This window comes from Vidua chalybeata, chromosome 11 (genome assembly GCF_026979565.1).
Source record: "Vidua chalybeata isolate OUT-0048 chromosome 11, bVidCha1 merged haplotype, whole genome shotgun sequence".
In the NCBI taxonomy this organism is placed as follows: domain Eukaryota; kingdom Metazoa; phylum Chordata; class Aves; order Passeriformes; family Viduidae; genus Vidua; species Vidua chalybeata.
The window spans coordinates 14525019-14541027 of record NC_071540.1 but is presented as its reverse complement, the minus strand read 5'-3'; the positions used below and the strand labels follow the sequence as shown (position 1 = coordinate 14541027).

The following is a 16009-nucleotide window of genomic DNA, read 5'->3' as shown; positions in this document are numbered from 1 at the left end:
GTGTCCCTGCCCATGGCAGTGGGGTTGGAACGAGATGAGCTTTAAGGTCCTTTCCAACCCAAACCTTTCTAGGATTCTATGAAATTACACTTATTTGGATGTTAACAGGGACAGTGTGTGCCCTTTGGAAAACACAGCTGCTGGCACAGATGTGCAGTCCAGTTTGCTCAGCCATGTTGATGGAATTTGTCCATATGTAGAACAGTGTGTCTCTGAGAGATGCAGCTACAGATACAGCAATAGAGAGACAGCTGTAGCTTGTACTGTCACTGTCCCAGTGGCTGGATGTGGTCAGCCTTTGTGTTAAGAGACAGTGCTACCTGGAAAGGCTGATTCCTGCTTGTTGGTCTGATGAGTGTGAAATCACGATTTCCTTTCCCTAAATTTTAATTTCTGGTGTAAAACAGATCATGACCAAAGCTTGAAAAAGTTTTCAGTCCAGGAGATGTTCAATGTTAAAACTAATGTTCTCCTTCAAAGAGGAGGGAGTCTGGAGCAGAGCAGGGAGGTAGAATTAGTGTTACATTTTCTTTTGAAAGGGAGTTCAAACTAGCATTGGCTTAAGAGTGTTGTTAGCCCAGCTGAGAGTCCACTACAAGTGCTGGGACTGTTTTCTATCTGATGGAGTGGGACCCAGGGAATCACATGAGAAAAGATACAGCAGGCTGTTTCCAGAGGCAGTTAGTATAAGGCACCAGGGGTTCTTGGAGTGTCTCCACATTATCCTAAAGGATTTTTGTTTGATTTTTGTTTTTAGGTCACACCAGGAAACTCCTCTCTAGCACTGGAACTGCAGGAAGTGGAGCCCTTGGTGGTGCCCCAGGCTTCTCCCACCCGTGAGCGCTCTCCAGATGTCATTTCCTCTGCTTCCACAGCCATGTCCCAGGATATCCCAGAGATTGCTTCCGAGACCCTGCAGCGCAGCTTTGCGGCGGCTCCGGCCGGGCTCCCTGGGGAGGTGCTGGAGCCCGGGCACCACGCAGACAGTATGGCCTCAGCTGCCTCTGCCTTGCACTTGCTGTCTCCCAGGAATCGCCACAACTCTGAGCACAGCCACCACTCTTTGGACATGCCTCCAGTGGAGGTGGACAGACTGAACGCTCCATCGTTACTGGAGACTGCTTTAACTCAGGAAAATGCATCTTCTGACAGCGTTGTGAGTCAGCCGTGGCCGGCGGCTCCTGACATAACCCGGGAAACCAGGAACAGCATGGCAGACAGGTATTCCCTTGGGTTTGTCTGGCACAGGGCAGTTTGTTAGCACTTGCCAAATTGGCAGCTTGGTGAGAAGCTGTTATGTTGTGATTAATCCAGAGCAGTTCTTCATCCCTCTTTCCCTTGAAGGATCTGATGAGTCAGCCTTCCTGTGTGCTGTGTCCTGACCTTCCTAGGCCACCTCTAACCATTTTTGCTCTCTGATACATTTGCAGCATAAATGATCTCTGTTAAGAAGGTGAAAAGTCTACTTTGTTGGCCTTCATGTTCACATGGAGACTTGAGATTTCTTTTTGCATGCTCTGGAAATCAAACCAGTACAAGCTATGTTCTGCCCCAGGTGATGCAGGCTTTTATTGAATCAACTGACAAAATAAGAGACGGGTTTGCTTGTATGTCTCTCTTCTAGGACTGGCTCTATTCAGCTAGTGTTATAAATACATAAAGTACTTTAGCAGGGAGAAAATAAATGGCAGTGGAGCAGGAATGAAGGATGGTGCAGCATCACTTAGGCTGCTTAGAAGGAGCAATTTGTTATGCTGGAGCAGTGCTGGGTTTCATCACAGAATTAGTGTCCCTGTCCTGTAGTAGGATGAGAACAGTGAGATGCTTCTGGCATATCCAGAGACCACTTAGGCTGGGGCTACATGCGTCGTGTGAACCTGCAAACACCTTCCTTTTCAGCAGGACTAGAAGGCTGAGAGGGTCAGTGTTGTCCCTCAGGTAGTCCTGGACTATTGCCATCATCAGAATTGCAAAGAAAGGCCTCACTTTGTGCCTCCACAGCTGAGGATGTTTCAGGAAACAGTCCCATCTGATGGCTCTGGGAGGGCATTAAGACTGTGTTTCTACACAATATTTTTTCTTTTACTCATAACATGAACTTGAGAAAATACTTTTGTAGGAGTTTGCAAGTCCCCTCGATCCCACCCTGTCTTTGAATCCTTCTGGATGTCTTACATCAGAATACCAGATCAACTGTCTCTGACTGTGAGAGATTTCACAAGTGCTCACTTCTGCGTAAAGTTCTTCCTGCAAGCTGTATTCAGGCACACCTAATTGGAGATAGTGAATATCCAAACTGAAAGAGACTTTTGTGATGGTATTTTCTTTTTTCCCCTCTCTAGCCCAAGGGATGAGGTTGAAGAAAAGCACAAGAGCTCTTCCTACCATCGACACAGCTACCACCTTCTGCAGCATGACAGCCAGGATGCCAGTGCAGAACAAAGGTACCAGAGTGCTCAGCCCCCTCTCTCACCCTGCATGGCCTCAGCTCAGGCTGCATTTGTGCTTCTGTCCCCAGCCAGCCTTCACGTGAGGGGTGAATGTCTCTGCTTTGTCTTCTGACTTAATATGGGTTTGCAACCCAGCTTCCCTCATGTTCTGATGACTTCAGCTCATCTAAAGACTGGCCTCTGGGCCCTCTCCAGTTTAGTCTCTGTAGGGAAAGATTTGGTTGTGCTGCCTCTAAAGGCATGGACCAAGCTTGGTTTAATTACCAGTAAAAACCTATTAAGGGATCAATTTCCAAATATTGTGCCTTATATAAGGTAGCAAGGGTACCTCAGGAGTAAGTTTCTTGCTTCTGACATCTTTGCTCCCTTATAAGTGCCCCTGGAGTATTGTGGGCACATTTTGTGTGTCTGACAAGCTCAGCCCTGTTTGACAGCTGAGGTTTGTCCACAGTCCACACGTAAATTCAGACTGAAACATGCAGCCTGTTTTGGAGGCTGGTCAGCAGGGGAGAGTCTACAAGGTACTGAGGATCACAGGTGTCTTAGGCTCATCTGATCCTCCTCTGTTCTTGCAATGTGTTCTGTGTCCATGCTTGCTGTCTGTAAAGCTGTAGGGATGTGCTGTGCTGTGCTTGGGTTCCCTGCTAGGCCATGCTGGGGCTCGTGTGCCAGTATTTGCAGCTAAACAGGCATTCTTCAGCCACACTGCCTGGGCCCTGCTGTCCCTAATGCAGGGACCCTCCAAGCCTTGCTGCACAGCACTCGAGCTCAGCCTGAGCAGACCTGGATCAAAGCAGAGCAGCCTGTTGTGAGTTCTGTAGAGATGGCTGTGAGAGGTTAACTGGGGGTGTCTGTAGCTGACTCTGGCCATGTGTGGATGAATCCATCCCCGCAGTGAAGGCTGACACAGCCAGTGTTGTGAGTGATGTCCTGTCCCCTGCTGTTCCTTCACAGTGACCATGATGATGAAGTTGCAAGCTTGGCTTCTACGTCAGGTGGATTTGGTGCCAAAGCATCTGCGCAGAGGCTGCCTGTGAAGGACTGGAAAGTCAAGGCATCCCCCCGGGCTTCCCCAAAGCTAAAGCGCAAGGGCAAGAAGGATGACGGGTACGCTGGGCTTGCCAGGGCACCCAGGCTGCGGGACCAGCTGGGCAGGGCCACAACCTCTTGCTGCCATTGGGGTCTGAGGCAGCAGCCAAGTGCTCCCAGCCCTTTGCAACGGGCAGGAACCCCAGAGAAGGCATTGCTGGTTACTCAGATACTGACTGGCACTCGGGCGTGGGAATAGTTCTGCACTTTCTCCAGCTAGGACTCAAAATCCAAAATACAGCCTGAGCTTGAGAAGAATGTACGGGAGGGGACAAGGGGCCCTTTCACTGGTTTCAGTGAAGGCTTCATTGGAACTGTGAGTGTCACAATGGCCTCCATTTTTAATTGGCTTCTGAACAGCGGCACAGTGCCCTTGTTCAGCAATATGTGTCATTTGTTACCTGCTTGCTGCTTCTGTGTGTTTCTAAACATGCCTGTATCAATATCCTGTGAGTGAAAATTGGTGACAGGAAAGGTCTGCCCATGGCACGTTAGACCAATCTGTCTGCATCAGTGTGAGGAGAGCAGCAGAGCTTCTGCACGGGGCTCCCTCCTTTTCTTGTGTTCCCATAGCTCCATGATTTGGATCTCTGGCTGTGCAGATCACAACAAAGACGGGCTGTGGCATTTAATTCTGGCTGTGGTCCTGCACAGTGACACCCATGAGCTCTTGGCCTCTGAAATGGCTTTCACTTTTTCTGTCTCAGTCCTTTTGAAGTTGCTGAGTGGATACTGTCTGGGAACTAAAAGTGTTTACTTTTCTTCACTGATCTGTGACTTTGATGGAGACATGCAATATTAGTGGATCAGTTCAGGGTTTTTCTTTATTCTGCTGTATGAGCTGGAGTGCATCACTAGTTTCTTCACCTTGAGAGCTGGAATCACACTAGATTTGTGCTCATTCATTCTAAATTTTAACAAATGAATACTTGTTTTTTGTTTGGGTCTTCCCTGGCTTCGAATTTGGACAAAACTGAAAAACCAGTGTGGAGTACACTTTGTAATAGTCCTCATTAACACTTGGTTTAGGTCTCTTGCCTGCAAAGGGACCAGTCTGTAAGGAATTTCAGGGTCTGTGAACAGTGCAAATGATAATGCAGTAGTGCTGTAGGGACTGGGATTTCATCACCTTCCCGTCATTCTCCATGTTACACAAGGCGAGCTGGGGTGTAAAATCTAAAGCAACCATAAAATGTGTGATCTGTTTTGGCAGAAGACTTGGATAATAAGAGGAGTTAAATGACATAACTGGGTTACTACTCTTACTCTGTTTATTTCCAGGGATATGAACCAGTCACCAAGATCATCTAACAACCAGGTGAGTCAGAGCTGCTCTTCATGATGCTTCATATCTTACTAGGAAAGACCTAGAGAAAGTTCATCCCAGTTCCTTGAAGTAGCATGGGTCATGCCCTAGCAGGTTGAGATGGGGGCTGCACTTGGGCTTGGAATTGCTCAGTGCTGACATGCAGCAGAGAAGGATCTCTGTGCTCTCCACACTGATGATTTCTTTCTCATACTTGCCTCTGCCTGCAGCAAGTTAAGCTGTTCCTGTCAAAGAAAGGGTCACAGGGGGCTTGACCTTGATGTGTGTGTCTCCTTGTTCCTTCCCCTTAAGGGTGGATCCTCACACTCCTTGAACTATTTTGAGCATGGGACGAGACAACATATATAAATTTATACTTGTCCAGTTATTTGGTGTTCTCAAATAAATGAAAGATCTGAAAAAGTGCTCTAAAGAAGCCTCTTTACTGTACTGATTGCACAGCTCTTTTGTGAGTGTTTGAGGTCATTGTTTACATTTGTAGGCACCAACACTCTCAGTACCTGGCCTAAAGTGAGTAAAATCTGTTTTGAAGGGTGTGTTGTATCTAAATAGTTGATATTCTAAGCAACCATTTATTAATTCCATGCAGGAACCGTGTTTTATCCGTTTATTCCTTGTCACAACAGTTCTTGGGAGCAGGCATTAAACTGGTCCTGTTTGCTGCGTTGTGTGTTACACTTCGCTTCCAGGCACAGGGCTTGACTCAATACTGAGCAGAAACTCAGCTGACCTCCAGTCCTGTTAGAAATGAATGCTTGTCCTGTCCACATGTAGGTGACACCAGAGTTCCAGGATGAGGTGATGTGCATCCTGAGGGGCCAACAGCGGGAGCTCTCGGAGCTGCGGCAGAACCAGATGGAGCTGCTGCAGAGACTCACGGATCACCTCGATGCCATCCAGAGCTCCCTCATGGGCCACATGGAGAGGGTGATCGACTCCCAGCAGGAGCAGGAGCGTATCCTTGCTTGCAAATGTTGAGTGGAAGGCTGCAAGGCAGACTAGAGGCATGAGGAAGGCTCAGAAAGGTGAAGGATCTTGGGAGTGTGGGGCTGTAGGTGCAGTACAGTTGCCTGGCTGCAGTATAACTATTTCAGTTCCTCTCAGGCCCTTTCTCAGGGCAAGAAACTCAGAAATAGAACAGAGAAGAACTGACACTTTCTCTGTGCCACTAAATCTTAGTTAACTGTTAAGCCATAAGTGCTGCAGTGCTGCTGTAGACCAGAGGTGCACTTGGTACATTATCCCACCTCAGGCAGTGGCCAGTTGCACAAGAGTAATTATGGGCTGATCCTTTCCTTCCTTTCCTCCTCAAGGCAAGTCAGTACTTAGACCAGAAAGAGCATCTGGCTGCCATACTGCATAGTTGGATATAAAATTATCTTGTTTGTCCACATTTATTCATATGGTGGTCTACAGGTCCCTTACGTGTTGTCTGAGAAGTACTTTCTTTTGCTGCTTTCAAACCTGGTATCCAATTATTTGTATTGTGAGTCATTGGTTCCTGTGTACATTGGCTGCACTGAATTTCATTATGTTCCCCAAATGGAGCAGCTCCAGCCTATCTCATGTGTGAAACCACTCTTAACTTCTATGACAATGGCTTTCTCTATTAATTAGTCTCAGATTTTCCTTTTTTGACCATCAGTCTTATATTCACAGACAATTTAGATACTTTTCTACTGAATTTCAGTGTCTAGAGCTATATTGTAATACTAGAATAATTTTTCCTTTCTCCACAACTTTATGCATGGATTGAATTTTGTCAGCAGATGAATTGTCATTTCATTGTTTGTTTTGTCAGAGTTCAAGGTGTTAGTTTGTTTAAGATGTGTTTGTGTGTTGACTCCTTCAGAGAGGTTGCTTACTTCATGAGGTATGAGTAGCCTGAAGCCTGGGATTGCTCCCATCACTGTATCACTTACATCCACTAATTCCATCCTATAGAACCATTCTTACCAACTTGCTGTTTATGGATATTGGACTTGATGGTTTCTGGTGTCCTGATTTTGGCTCAGATGGAGTTAATTTTCTTCACAGCAGATCGTGTGTGTTATGTTTTGGATTTGTGACCAAAACAATGCTGATAACACACAGATGTTTTTGCTGGTTTTGCTTTTTCTAAGCCCTGTCAAGGCCTTCTCTGTTTCTCACACTGCTCCACCAGGCAAAGGCTGGGGGTGGTCAAAAGTTGGGAGGAGACAGAGCCAGGAGAGTTGATCCCCAGTGACCAAAGGGGGTGACCCCACAGTGACCCCACACTGTGTGATGCTGTGCTCAGCAGTAAAGGCTGGGGGAAAGGAGGAGGAAGAGGGGACACTTGGATTGATGGTGTTTGTCCTCCCCAGCCACCATTAGGCATGAGGGAGCCCTGCTTTCCTGGGAGTGGCTGAGCACCTGCTCACTGATGGGAAGTAGTAAATTAATTCCTTATTTTGTTTGGTTGGCATGTGCAGCATTTGCTTTACTTCTTAAAGTGTCTTTACCTCAACCTATGAGCTTGCTCACTTTTACCCTGCCAGTTCTCTCCCCCATCCTGCTGCAGAGGAGTGGGTGAGTGGCTGGTTGGGGCTGAGCTGCTAATGGGGCAGCCAAGTTAACCACAGGATGTAGGAAACAGTACTGTCCAACTTACTTTAGCTGTTTGGCTTTCCTATCTTGCATTCCAAAGCTCTTTTCTCACCCTGATCAATTGTTTAAGAGCACCCTGTTTCAGGAACACAGCAGTAATCTTATGAGACCACTCTTTCACCAGAGCTGCACATTTACTCTCACTGAGTCTCTGGAGGTGAGGCTACTGTCCATCTCTGTGGACAGGAGCGTTGTGGGTAGGCAGGAAATCTGTTGTTGTGCTCCTTAACCCAAATTCTCATTAGAGAGAAGACTGGACCGGGTGCTGATGGAAGGGCAGCAGCGCAATGGGCAGCTCCAGGAGCACCTGTCCCAGCAGCTCTCCCAGTCCCTGTCCACAGCTGTGTGTAACCGTCTGGAGAGGACCATTCGGGAGGAGATGAAGAAGACAGTGCCCCAGTGTGAGTGTGGCTGCCTGAGGCTGGGAGGTGGATCCCTACTGGTAGCTCCATCAGCATCAAAAGCACACTGGGAAGGTGCTGGCACTGTATGAAGCAGGAGTTAGGTTGTGTGAACATCAGTCTGTCTGCACAACAGGCTGCTGTGGGCCCCACTGTAATCTGAGAAGAGGGGCTGTGGTTTAGAAGCAGTATGAGGCTCCCAGAGGGAATGCCTTTCCAGAGAGTGTGGTCTGACCTTCCATAATAATCTCTAAAGCCTTTGGAGTCTGTTCAGTGGAGGAAGGTGAAAGAGGCTGATGAATTTGGAAATGCTGAGACTTGGCTGGAGCAAGCTTGAAGTTGTCTTTGCCCTTTCTTGATGCACTGGCACCATACATGTAAGGAAATGTTCCAAAAACTGCTGGTGGGAAAGCCTACAGCCAGTAGCTGCCTGAGGCAGGGCTACTTTCTATTCTGGATCAGGTCAGCTGTGACTTTGTCACACCAACTCTTAAAAACCTTCAAGGCTGGAGGTTCCACAACTTCTGGTGACTTCCAGAGCTGTACCACCTTCCTAGCAAAAACTTTCTTCAAATGTCCAAGCTTAGTTCCCCAAGCACAGTTTGTGATCATTGTCCCTTGCTGTGTCATATCCAACAACCATTTGATTCCATTTTCTTTTCTGGGCTTCGAAGTGTGACTTTAGGTTTAAAGCTGCAATTTTGTTCTGTTTTTGTTATGTCTAGGCATTTCCAAGAGCATGGACCCTACCGTCAGCCAGCTCAGTAGTACTATTGCTACCAAGCTCACTGCTGTCGAGGGGACACTGAAAGAGAATATTACCAAGCTAGTGAAATCAAAGGTAAGGAGTACCAGAGTAGCTTTTCCAGGGCACACTTGAGTTGTCATCTGCCTGGGTAGCAATTTCTTATGCCTTTTCCACTCACCTCTGTCTCTAGGTAATGCCAGTTTAGCTGCCAGTAGTCAAAGCTTTTTCATGGTCTCATTAGGAGGACAAGCTCTTTGTATGCTCCCCTGCCACTTTGCCTCATTAACGCTTTTTTCATTTACCAAGTTGTTCATTTTCTACTAGAGTAGAAATTCTCACCACAGCAGTGACTTTTAGGGCCAGCTCAGTCAAGTGGCAAATGTTTGACTGGCTGCATTCTGTTCTCCATATTTACATCATTTAGGGGGCACAAGCTGCTTACTTACCATGGCAGGGAATTATGTTTTTTTTGGGAAGGAAGGAGGAGAAGGGGAAAGGAGCTGTGCCTGACTGTGCCATCTTCCCTTGCTCTATAGCAGAAGTACAGGGAAGTGGTGCTGGTTTTGGGCAGCCCCTGAGCAAGCAGAGGTTCTGCCTGCTGGAGTCACAGTGCAGCCTGGCCAGTGGGAAGAGCCAAGGGAACACCCTTGGACGCTGGGCTGGCCTTACCTGGCATGGGTGTGTTGTAGGGACCTGGTGTTTGCTCACACCCTTAGTCCTGGAGCAAACTGTAGTTAATTTTCTGGAATCTTCTCTATGTGCTTGTAAGAACCTTACAGACAGTGTTGTGAGGGCCACAGCTGACACTCTGCAGGGACCCATCCAGTCAGCCTACAGGGAGGCCTTCCAGAGCGTCGTGCTGCCAGCCTTTGAGAAGAGCTGCCAGTCCATGTTCCAGCAAATCAATGACACCTTCAAGCAGGGCACACAGGAATGTGAGTAGATTTTCTCCTTCAAGTCTTCTCTGCACTATTTGCATTAGTGGCTGGCAACACGTTGGCCTTATGTTTTTGCCTTTCAGAGTTTCACTGGTGAGTGTTTAACCTCTTAGCCCATCCATGTGTTCTGTTTCATCTTGGGAAGCAGAAGTGAGGAGGTTTTTGTGGGTGGTGCTATAAGAGTATGGATTCACTTCTGGTCTTTGTAGCCCACATAGCAAAACACTCAGCTGTGTTCTGGGAATCTGTGACTTCATCTATTGAGTAGGAAAAGCCCAGTTGCAGGATTGTCCCATCCTGGTGTCAGGAACATGATGAATGGAGAGGGCAGCAGTCCTGCAGCTAGGCCCTCCTTTCAGAGGGGTAATGGATTGGAGAACGTTTAGAAAAGGGTACTGGGATGACCAGAGGTTAAATAGTTGCTGAACAGTGTGGACATAGTCAGGCTGAAATAGAGCATAGCCTTAAGTAAGGACAACTGTACACTGATGCACTGCAGAAGATCATTCCTCTTCTCAGGCTTGGGATGCAGATCCTTGGCCTTTGGGGAGGCTGGACAGCTATTATTCTGCAGAGCTGGTATCTGAGAGGGCCTAAATGTGGCCAGTGCTAGCACAGTGACTTCTGTTGGCCACAGATCTGCAGGGTGTCTCCAGCTGCTGTTAATTTTGCACCCTTCCTCTCCCACAAATACGAGAGCTTACATTCTTCTCCCTTTTGATCAGGCCAGTTCCTAAGATGTTTTAAAATACAGGTTTTAAATCTCTGGAGACATGATTTCTTTCTTGTCAGAAAAATTTCCCCTCTTTCTTCATGAGCATTGAACTAATGCAGATCACAATTCACACAACGTATCAAATAAAACACCCTCACTCCTGCCTTTATGTCCCCTGAACAAGGAGTGCCTGTAGAAGTCTGTTGTAGAACTGATGGGTTTGTTGCTGTGTCGTGTGATCCTGTGTTGATGGGGAGGCTGGAAGATGGGTTTCTAATTTAATATAATACAGCCCAAAACAAGGCTTGTGCTTCTCCTCTGTCCCGTGCTCATACACAGGCTCAGCAATCGCTTCTGCTGGAGAACATGTAGAGCCTGGCAGCTGGATTTCTGCCCTGATCATCCCCACAGGTACACATGGCACAAACATCTCCCTCTCTGCTTGTTGCAGATATCCAGCAGCTGGAGGCTCACTTGAAGAACAAGAAGGTACGAGAGCAGGAGGTGCGGGACCCGCTGCTGAACCAGCTGCGGCAGCTCATCAGCACCTTCCAGAGCACCACGGAGCAGCTGGCGTCCACCATCGCGGCCAGCGTCCATGCTGAGGTGCAGCACCAGCTGCACGTCATCGTGGGCAAGTAAGCGCTGGATGGGTCCGCGTCTCACAAACGGGACGGACCCTGACTGGTTGCAGACTTAGGATTTATTATCTGTCTGTATCATACAAGTAAAAAGCAAGAGACACAGAGAAATAACAACATCCATGCAAACACAGATCAGAGACAAGGTGGCAGCCCATGCAAAGCCTTTTTCTACATATTCATTGAACCAATAGCATAAAAGAAAAGGTGTAAAGTCATTATACTCTAACCAATAAGAGAAGGAGCCACGTGGGTTTAACATTAACAAAAAGACTTCTATGAACCTCAAACAATACACAATAATTCATTATTTTGGATGGAAACTTTTTCTATCTTTGCAAAACATATATCTAGGACTTTTCACATCTTGAACTATCAATGAGTTCTTGTTCCTTATGATAAATATAAATGTATTCACTTGGTTCTTAACTTCCTAGCTTTCTCATGAGAAGGTTTTGAAATTTCTCAGCCTTTCTTAGCTTTGTCTACTTTCTGGGGCTTTTCTGCACTTTCTAAAGTCTTTTACCTTTTTATATTCCTACAATAAGTTGGCAGCTGGACTTTTGGAAGGAGATGTCCCTGAGACATGCATGCACGTATCATAAGCCCCTCTCCCTGCTTAGTAGGGAGTGCTGTAGGGCTGCTTGTTGGCCCTGCACTATGGCAAAGCAAGTGGGCTGGTGACTGTTGCCCAGAGAAGGTTTCCCAGCTGCGTTGGGAAGATCAGGGCCTGCTTTTCTCCAGGTCCTATGTGCACAATGGAGAACAGAAGGATCTAAGGCACCACTAAACAGACTCAAATCTGAGGACTTCCTGAAGATCATTTCAGAAGAGTCTTTTCTTTACTCAGTGTCCTCAGGCATACAGTTTCTACAGGCTACTCTCTCTCCCCACAACTGCTCTGCAGCAGTTTGTGCTTTGCCCTCCTGGTTTCAGGATGGGATCCCAGCAGTGCCTCCAGCACATTCACACCATGAGACAGTGGCAGATTGCCAGGCATTGGGACTGGCTGGGGGGCAGAACAACCCTGTCTCCTTTAAGCCACTAGAGCATATGTCAGATCATGCTGGGGTCTTCAGTGCAGGCCAGAGTTGCCAGGAAGCCACCAGACTAAATCCTGGTCTTGTTGCATGGGCTGTGCTTGTTCCCAAGGAAGCCCTGCTTTTCTACCTGTGATAGAGGAGATTTGATGCTTTGTACCCTTTGTGAGAGGGGAGAATCCAGCCCTTGAGGGAAAAGGTGTCACACAGAGCAGCAGAGTCTGCACTGTGAAATCCTCTTCTGTGGAGAAGGCACAGGCCCAGTGTGTGTTCTCATTCTAAAGGTGTCATCTGCACATGAGGAGCTGCATCTGACAGATCTCCTGTAGGAAGCTGCCCCCATTTGGGGATAACCCCACAGCTTAGTCGCCTTGCTTGTAAGCCAGAGACATTAAAGATTTAAAACACTGTTTGATGAGAGACTTAGTTCCCTGAAATGTCACTTTCCTGCACAGAATCCCAGCATCTTCCAAGTGCACCCTGGGACGTTGTGGTGTTGGCCACAGAGTTGCCTGTGCCTCAGATCTATTTGTATGAACCCTTAGGGAGCCCCACTACAAAAAGCAAACCAGCCTGTGTTTTCTCACTGGTATAAGCTTTGTGCAGTGTTATCCCTGGGCTCTTCTCAGAGGTGCCCATGGGTTCTGTTTTGTTTTTTTCAGCATGCAGGAGTCTATTTTGGCCCAGGTGCAGAGAGTCATTAAAGGAGAAGTGAGCCTGGCTATGAAGGAGCAGCAGGCAGCTGTCACCTCGAGCATCGTCCAGGCAATGCGCTCGGCAGCCGGGACACCCATCCCCTCTACTCACATGGATTTCCAGTCCCAGCAGACTCACATCCTTCAGCTGCTCCAGCAGGGACATCTCAACCAAGCTTTCCAGCAGGTACCTAGTTTTCCTGGTAGTCATCCACTGCTTGTTGGGGATTGAGAAGGAAAAAAGGGCTCCTTAGGGTGGGCACATAATCTCACAACAGCTTACACAGGAGTTGACTGAAAAGACCTGTGGCAGTGGGGTGCTTGAGGGGTGCAGTTGCTCTCATGCAGGTGGAGCCAGAGCCGTGCAGGTTCCATGATTTGGTAGCAGTTAAGTTCCTTCATCCCTGCCCATGTCCTGTCAGTCCTGTCAGTGCTCCAGTAAACCAGCGTGTTCTGCCATCGGCGCTCACATGTGGCACACCTCTGAAGAGCAGCAGCTTCATAAGCCTCTCCAGGCAGATCTACCAGCTGGGGCCTGACCTTGCCTTGGACTGTGAACATGCAGGCAGATCCCTTTGAGCTGCTGCAGGCAAACTCTTCTGGGAAACACTGCTGGCCCAGCTCCATGCTGCTGACAGTAACCTGCTCCCTTCTGTCTGGTTGTGCTCTGTTCACCTTGGAACACAGGTGTCCTCAGAGCATAGAGCAAGAGCCTAAAGATGGCCCTGCTGGCCTGTACAGCAGAGGTGCAGAGATTTTTGCTCCCAGAGGAGGCTGTTGAGCCACTGAGCATCCCAGAGCTGTCCTGTGTCCCTCACCTGCCTGTTGGTTCCTGTGCATTTCTAGCTGTGTCTTCCTTGCAGGCTCTAACAGCAGCTGATCTCAACCTGGTTCTTTATGTCTGTGAGACTGTGGATACTCAGCAAGTATTTGGACAGCATCCATGCCCGCTGTCCCAGCCTGTGCTGCTCTCCCTCATTCAGCAGCTCTCCTCAGATCTGGGCACTCGTACAGAACTGAAGTTGAAGTGAGTATGACCAGAGAACTGGGTCCTGTTCTTAGCCCTGGCTTTAAATTCAGTGCCTAGAAGTGGAAGGTAGAACTTTGACAAAAGCTGGAGTTTTTGTAGCCTGTTACTGGCATGTTTAGAGCCAGAAAAATATGTCAGCATTGCCACAGAAAGCTTTACTGCCCTGAGGTAGTAGTGGAAGGATTACCCAGCAGTAGGTGCTGGGTATTGTAGCCTGTAAATATTTGCAGCCTGTGCGGCAATCCCCATTCCCCACGGAACAATTTTGTTGTGGAGGCAAAAGAAAGGATAGTGCCATGTTTTCTGGATAGTACAATATCTAGGGCAAGTTTGCTCTGTCCTCAACCCATCACTGGACTTTGTGTCAGCAGTTTCTTGTCGTGACTGTCAGAAAGGCTCAGTGGGAGGCTGCAGCAGGAGCTACTGGTATAATTTCTGGTAGATGTTCTAAGCAAAGCTTGTGTGACAGAATAGTGACTGTACTGATACTTGCCATGAACATTTTTAGTGTCTGAGTCAAAACCCTGCTATCTGCCCTTAAAAGCTAAATTGTTAAAGTACCTACAGGTTTTGACTATGGCTTGTATGGAAAAATTACCTAAATTGACTTTTTAACTCAATAAGGATAAGCAGGCTAGAAAAACTGAAAAGAGCTTCAAGTTACAGGCTGGTAATTGGGGTTAAAGCTGCTGCTGTAAAGTTTAAACTGGATTGTTTTTGAAAGCCTGCAGTGACCACATTGCCTTACTCAGGCTGTGATTTAAAAGCTGATGGCTTATCTGAACATCAGAGTGTCTTGTTGGTAAAAGTCTTGATCTTATCCCACCCTTTCCTGAATGGATTTTATTGTAACCCTACACAAACTGAGCCTCATTGCTGAGGGGTTTTACTGTCTAGTGAGTGACTAATTCTATTTAAAGGTATTTAAGAAAATATCTACTGACAGTCACCTCCAGCAGTGTGGGAAGTTCTCACTGGCTGTTGCCTCTGCCTTGGTTGTAGCAGCCAGGTTGTGGGGCAGGTGGGCAGGCTGGGAGCTGTAGGCTGACCTCACATGTTTAGGAAGGGATAGGTGGACTCTGTTGTGAGTCAGGAACATTTATTTTGTGACAAGTGAACATACTGCAGAGTTTGGGTGGAGCATGGATCAAAACCACGTCTCCAGCACTAGCATGAACTGAATCGGATCGGGATTGTATTCTGGGTTTGGTCCTAACCTTGCTCTCTCTCCTTCAGCTACTTGGAGGATGCAGTGATGCACCTTGACCAAAGCGACCCCATCACCCGAGACCACATGGGGTCAGTCATGAACCAGGTGCGGCAAAAGCTCTTCCAGTTCCTCCAGGTGGAACCCCACAACCCTCTGAGCAAGCCTGCGCGTCGCCTCATGATCATGCTCCAGGGCCTGGTCACCCCTGGCATGACCTAGGAGGACCTGGCTGCCTGGTGGGCTGCTCCACCGAAGCCCACCCAGCAGATCTGTAGTTTCTAACGGCGCCTGGCTGGTGTTAAGAGCTCTTGCCAGAAAATCTATCAACGCGTGTGTGATGTCTCCAAGGCGAACACTATCTGTGTATAGTTCCAGATTGTCACTGAACATTCACTTGGCTTATTTTTCCTAAATAGCCTCTTTTTTGAGAGTTAAATCTCCTCTTCACCTGCCCATCCGTCCCCAAGGCTGGCTGGCAGTCCATGTCTCATGCAGCAGAAGCCGATGGATTCCTTACCCCTGTAAAAGTTTGGATCTGCTGCCGTCAGCGAGGGAGCAGCGAGGTGTGCGCTGAGCCCGAGCACAGGGGCTGCCGGCGCTCCTCGCTGACCACAAACCTGTACCCACACCTAGTGAAGGGCTCAAACTCCTCCTCCCTGGCAGGCTGTAGGAACAGGGAGGAGGTCAGCCAAGCGAGAGGGGTTAGATAGAATTCATTAATTAGTTAGTTACTCTGAGGTTCGTTAATTCCAGATCCCCAGTGGAGTGCCCGGCCCACCTGGCCCAGTGAGGCAGGTTTGGGCAGGGGGTGATACCTCTGCAGTGCCCCGGGGGGGGGCTCTGGGTCAGGGTGCTGAGGCAGCAGCAAACTGCAAGAGCCCCGGGGGGCCACTGGTTCTGTTGTGCATTGGAGCATGTCCATGTTTCAGACATTAGTTTTGATTTTACACCAAGGTTTTTCTTTTTATCTAAATTTTGAAGTTTTGGGGGGTTTTGTTGTTCTTTTTTTTTGGTTTTTTTTTTTTTTTTTTGGAAATAACATTAAGAACAATTCAATAAAAAAACTTTTTGAGAAAAAAAACTTGGAGACCTTCTTC

At 47.8% G+C, this 16009-nt stretch overlaps 1 protein-coding gene across 2 annotated transcripts in view; it reads left to right on the top strand.

Annotated features, from left to right (window-relative positions):
* EDC4 (enhancer of mRNA decapping 4) overlaps positions 1–15352 on the top strand; it is a 33148-nt gene extending 17796 nt beyond the window's left edge. Inside the window, exons 18-29 of one of the 2 annotated variants that reach the window (XM_053952629.1) lie at positions 758–1221; positions 2343–2444; positions 3405–3557; positions 4821–4857; positions 5641–5821; positions 7740–7895; positions 8621–8736; positions 9413–9578; positions 10748–10934; positions 12640–12859; positions 13536–13699; positions 14939–15352. In XM_053952629.1, coding sequence (XP_053808604.1) covers positions 758–1221; positions 2343–2444; positions 3405–3557; positions 4821–4857; positions 5641–5821; positions 7740–7895; positions 8621–8736; positions 9413–9578; positions 10748–10934; positions 12640–12859; positions 13536–13699; positions 14939–15131 — 2139 coding nt within the window. In that variant the 3' untranslated portion in view covers positions 15132–15352. The remainder of the gene's footprint in view (positions 1–757; positions 1222–2342; positions 2445–3404; positions 3558–4820; positions 4858–5640; positions 5822–7739; positions 7896–8620; positions 8737–9412; positions 9579–10747; positions 10935–12639; positions 12860–13535; positions 13700–14938) is intronic. The other variant, XM_053952627.1, reaches the window with a different exon arrangement.
* Positions 15353–16009: the final 657 nt, after the last annotated feature.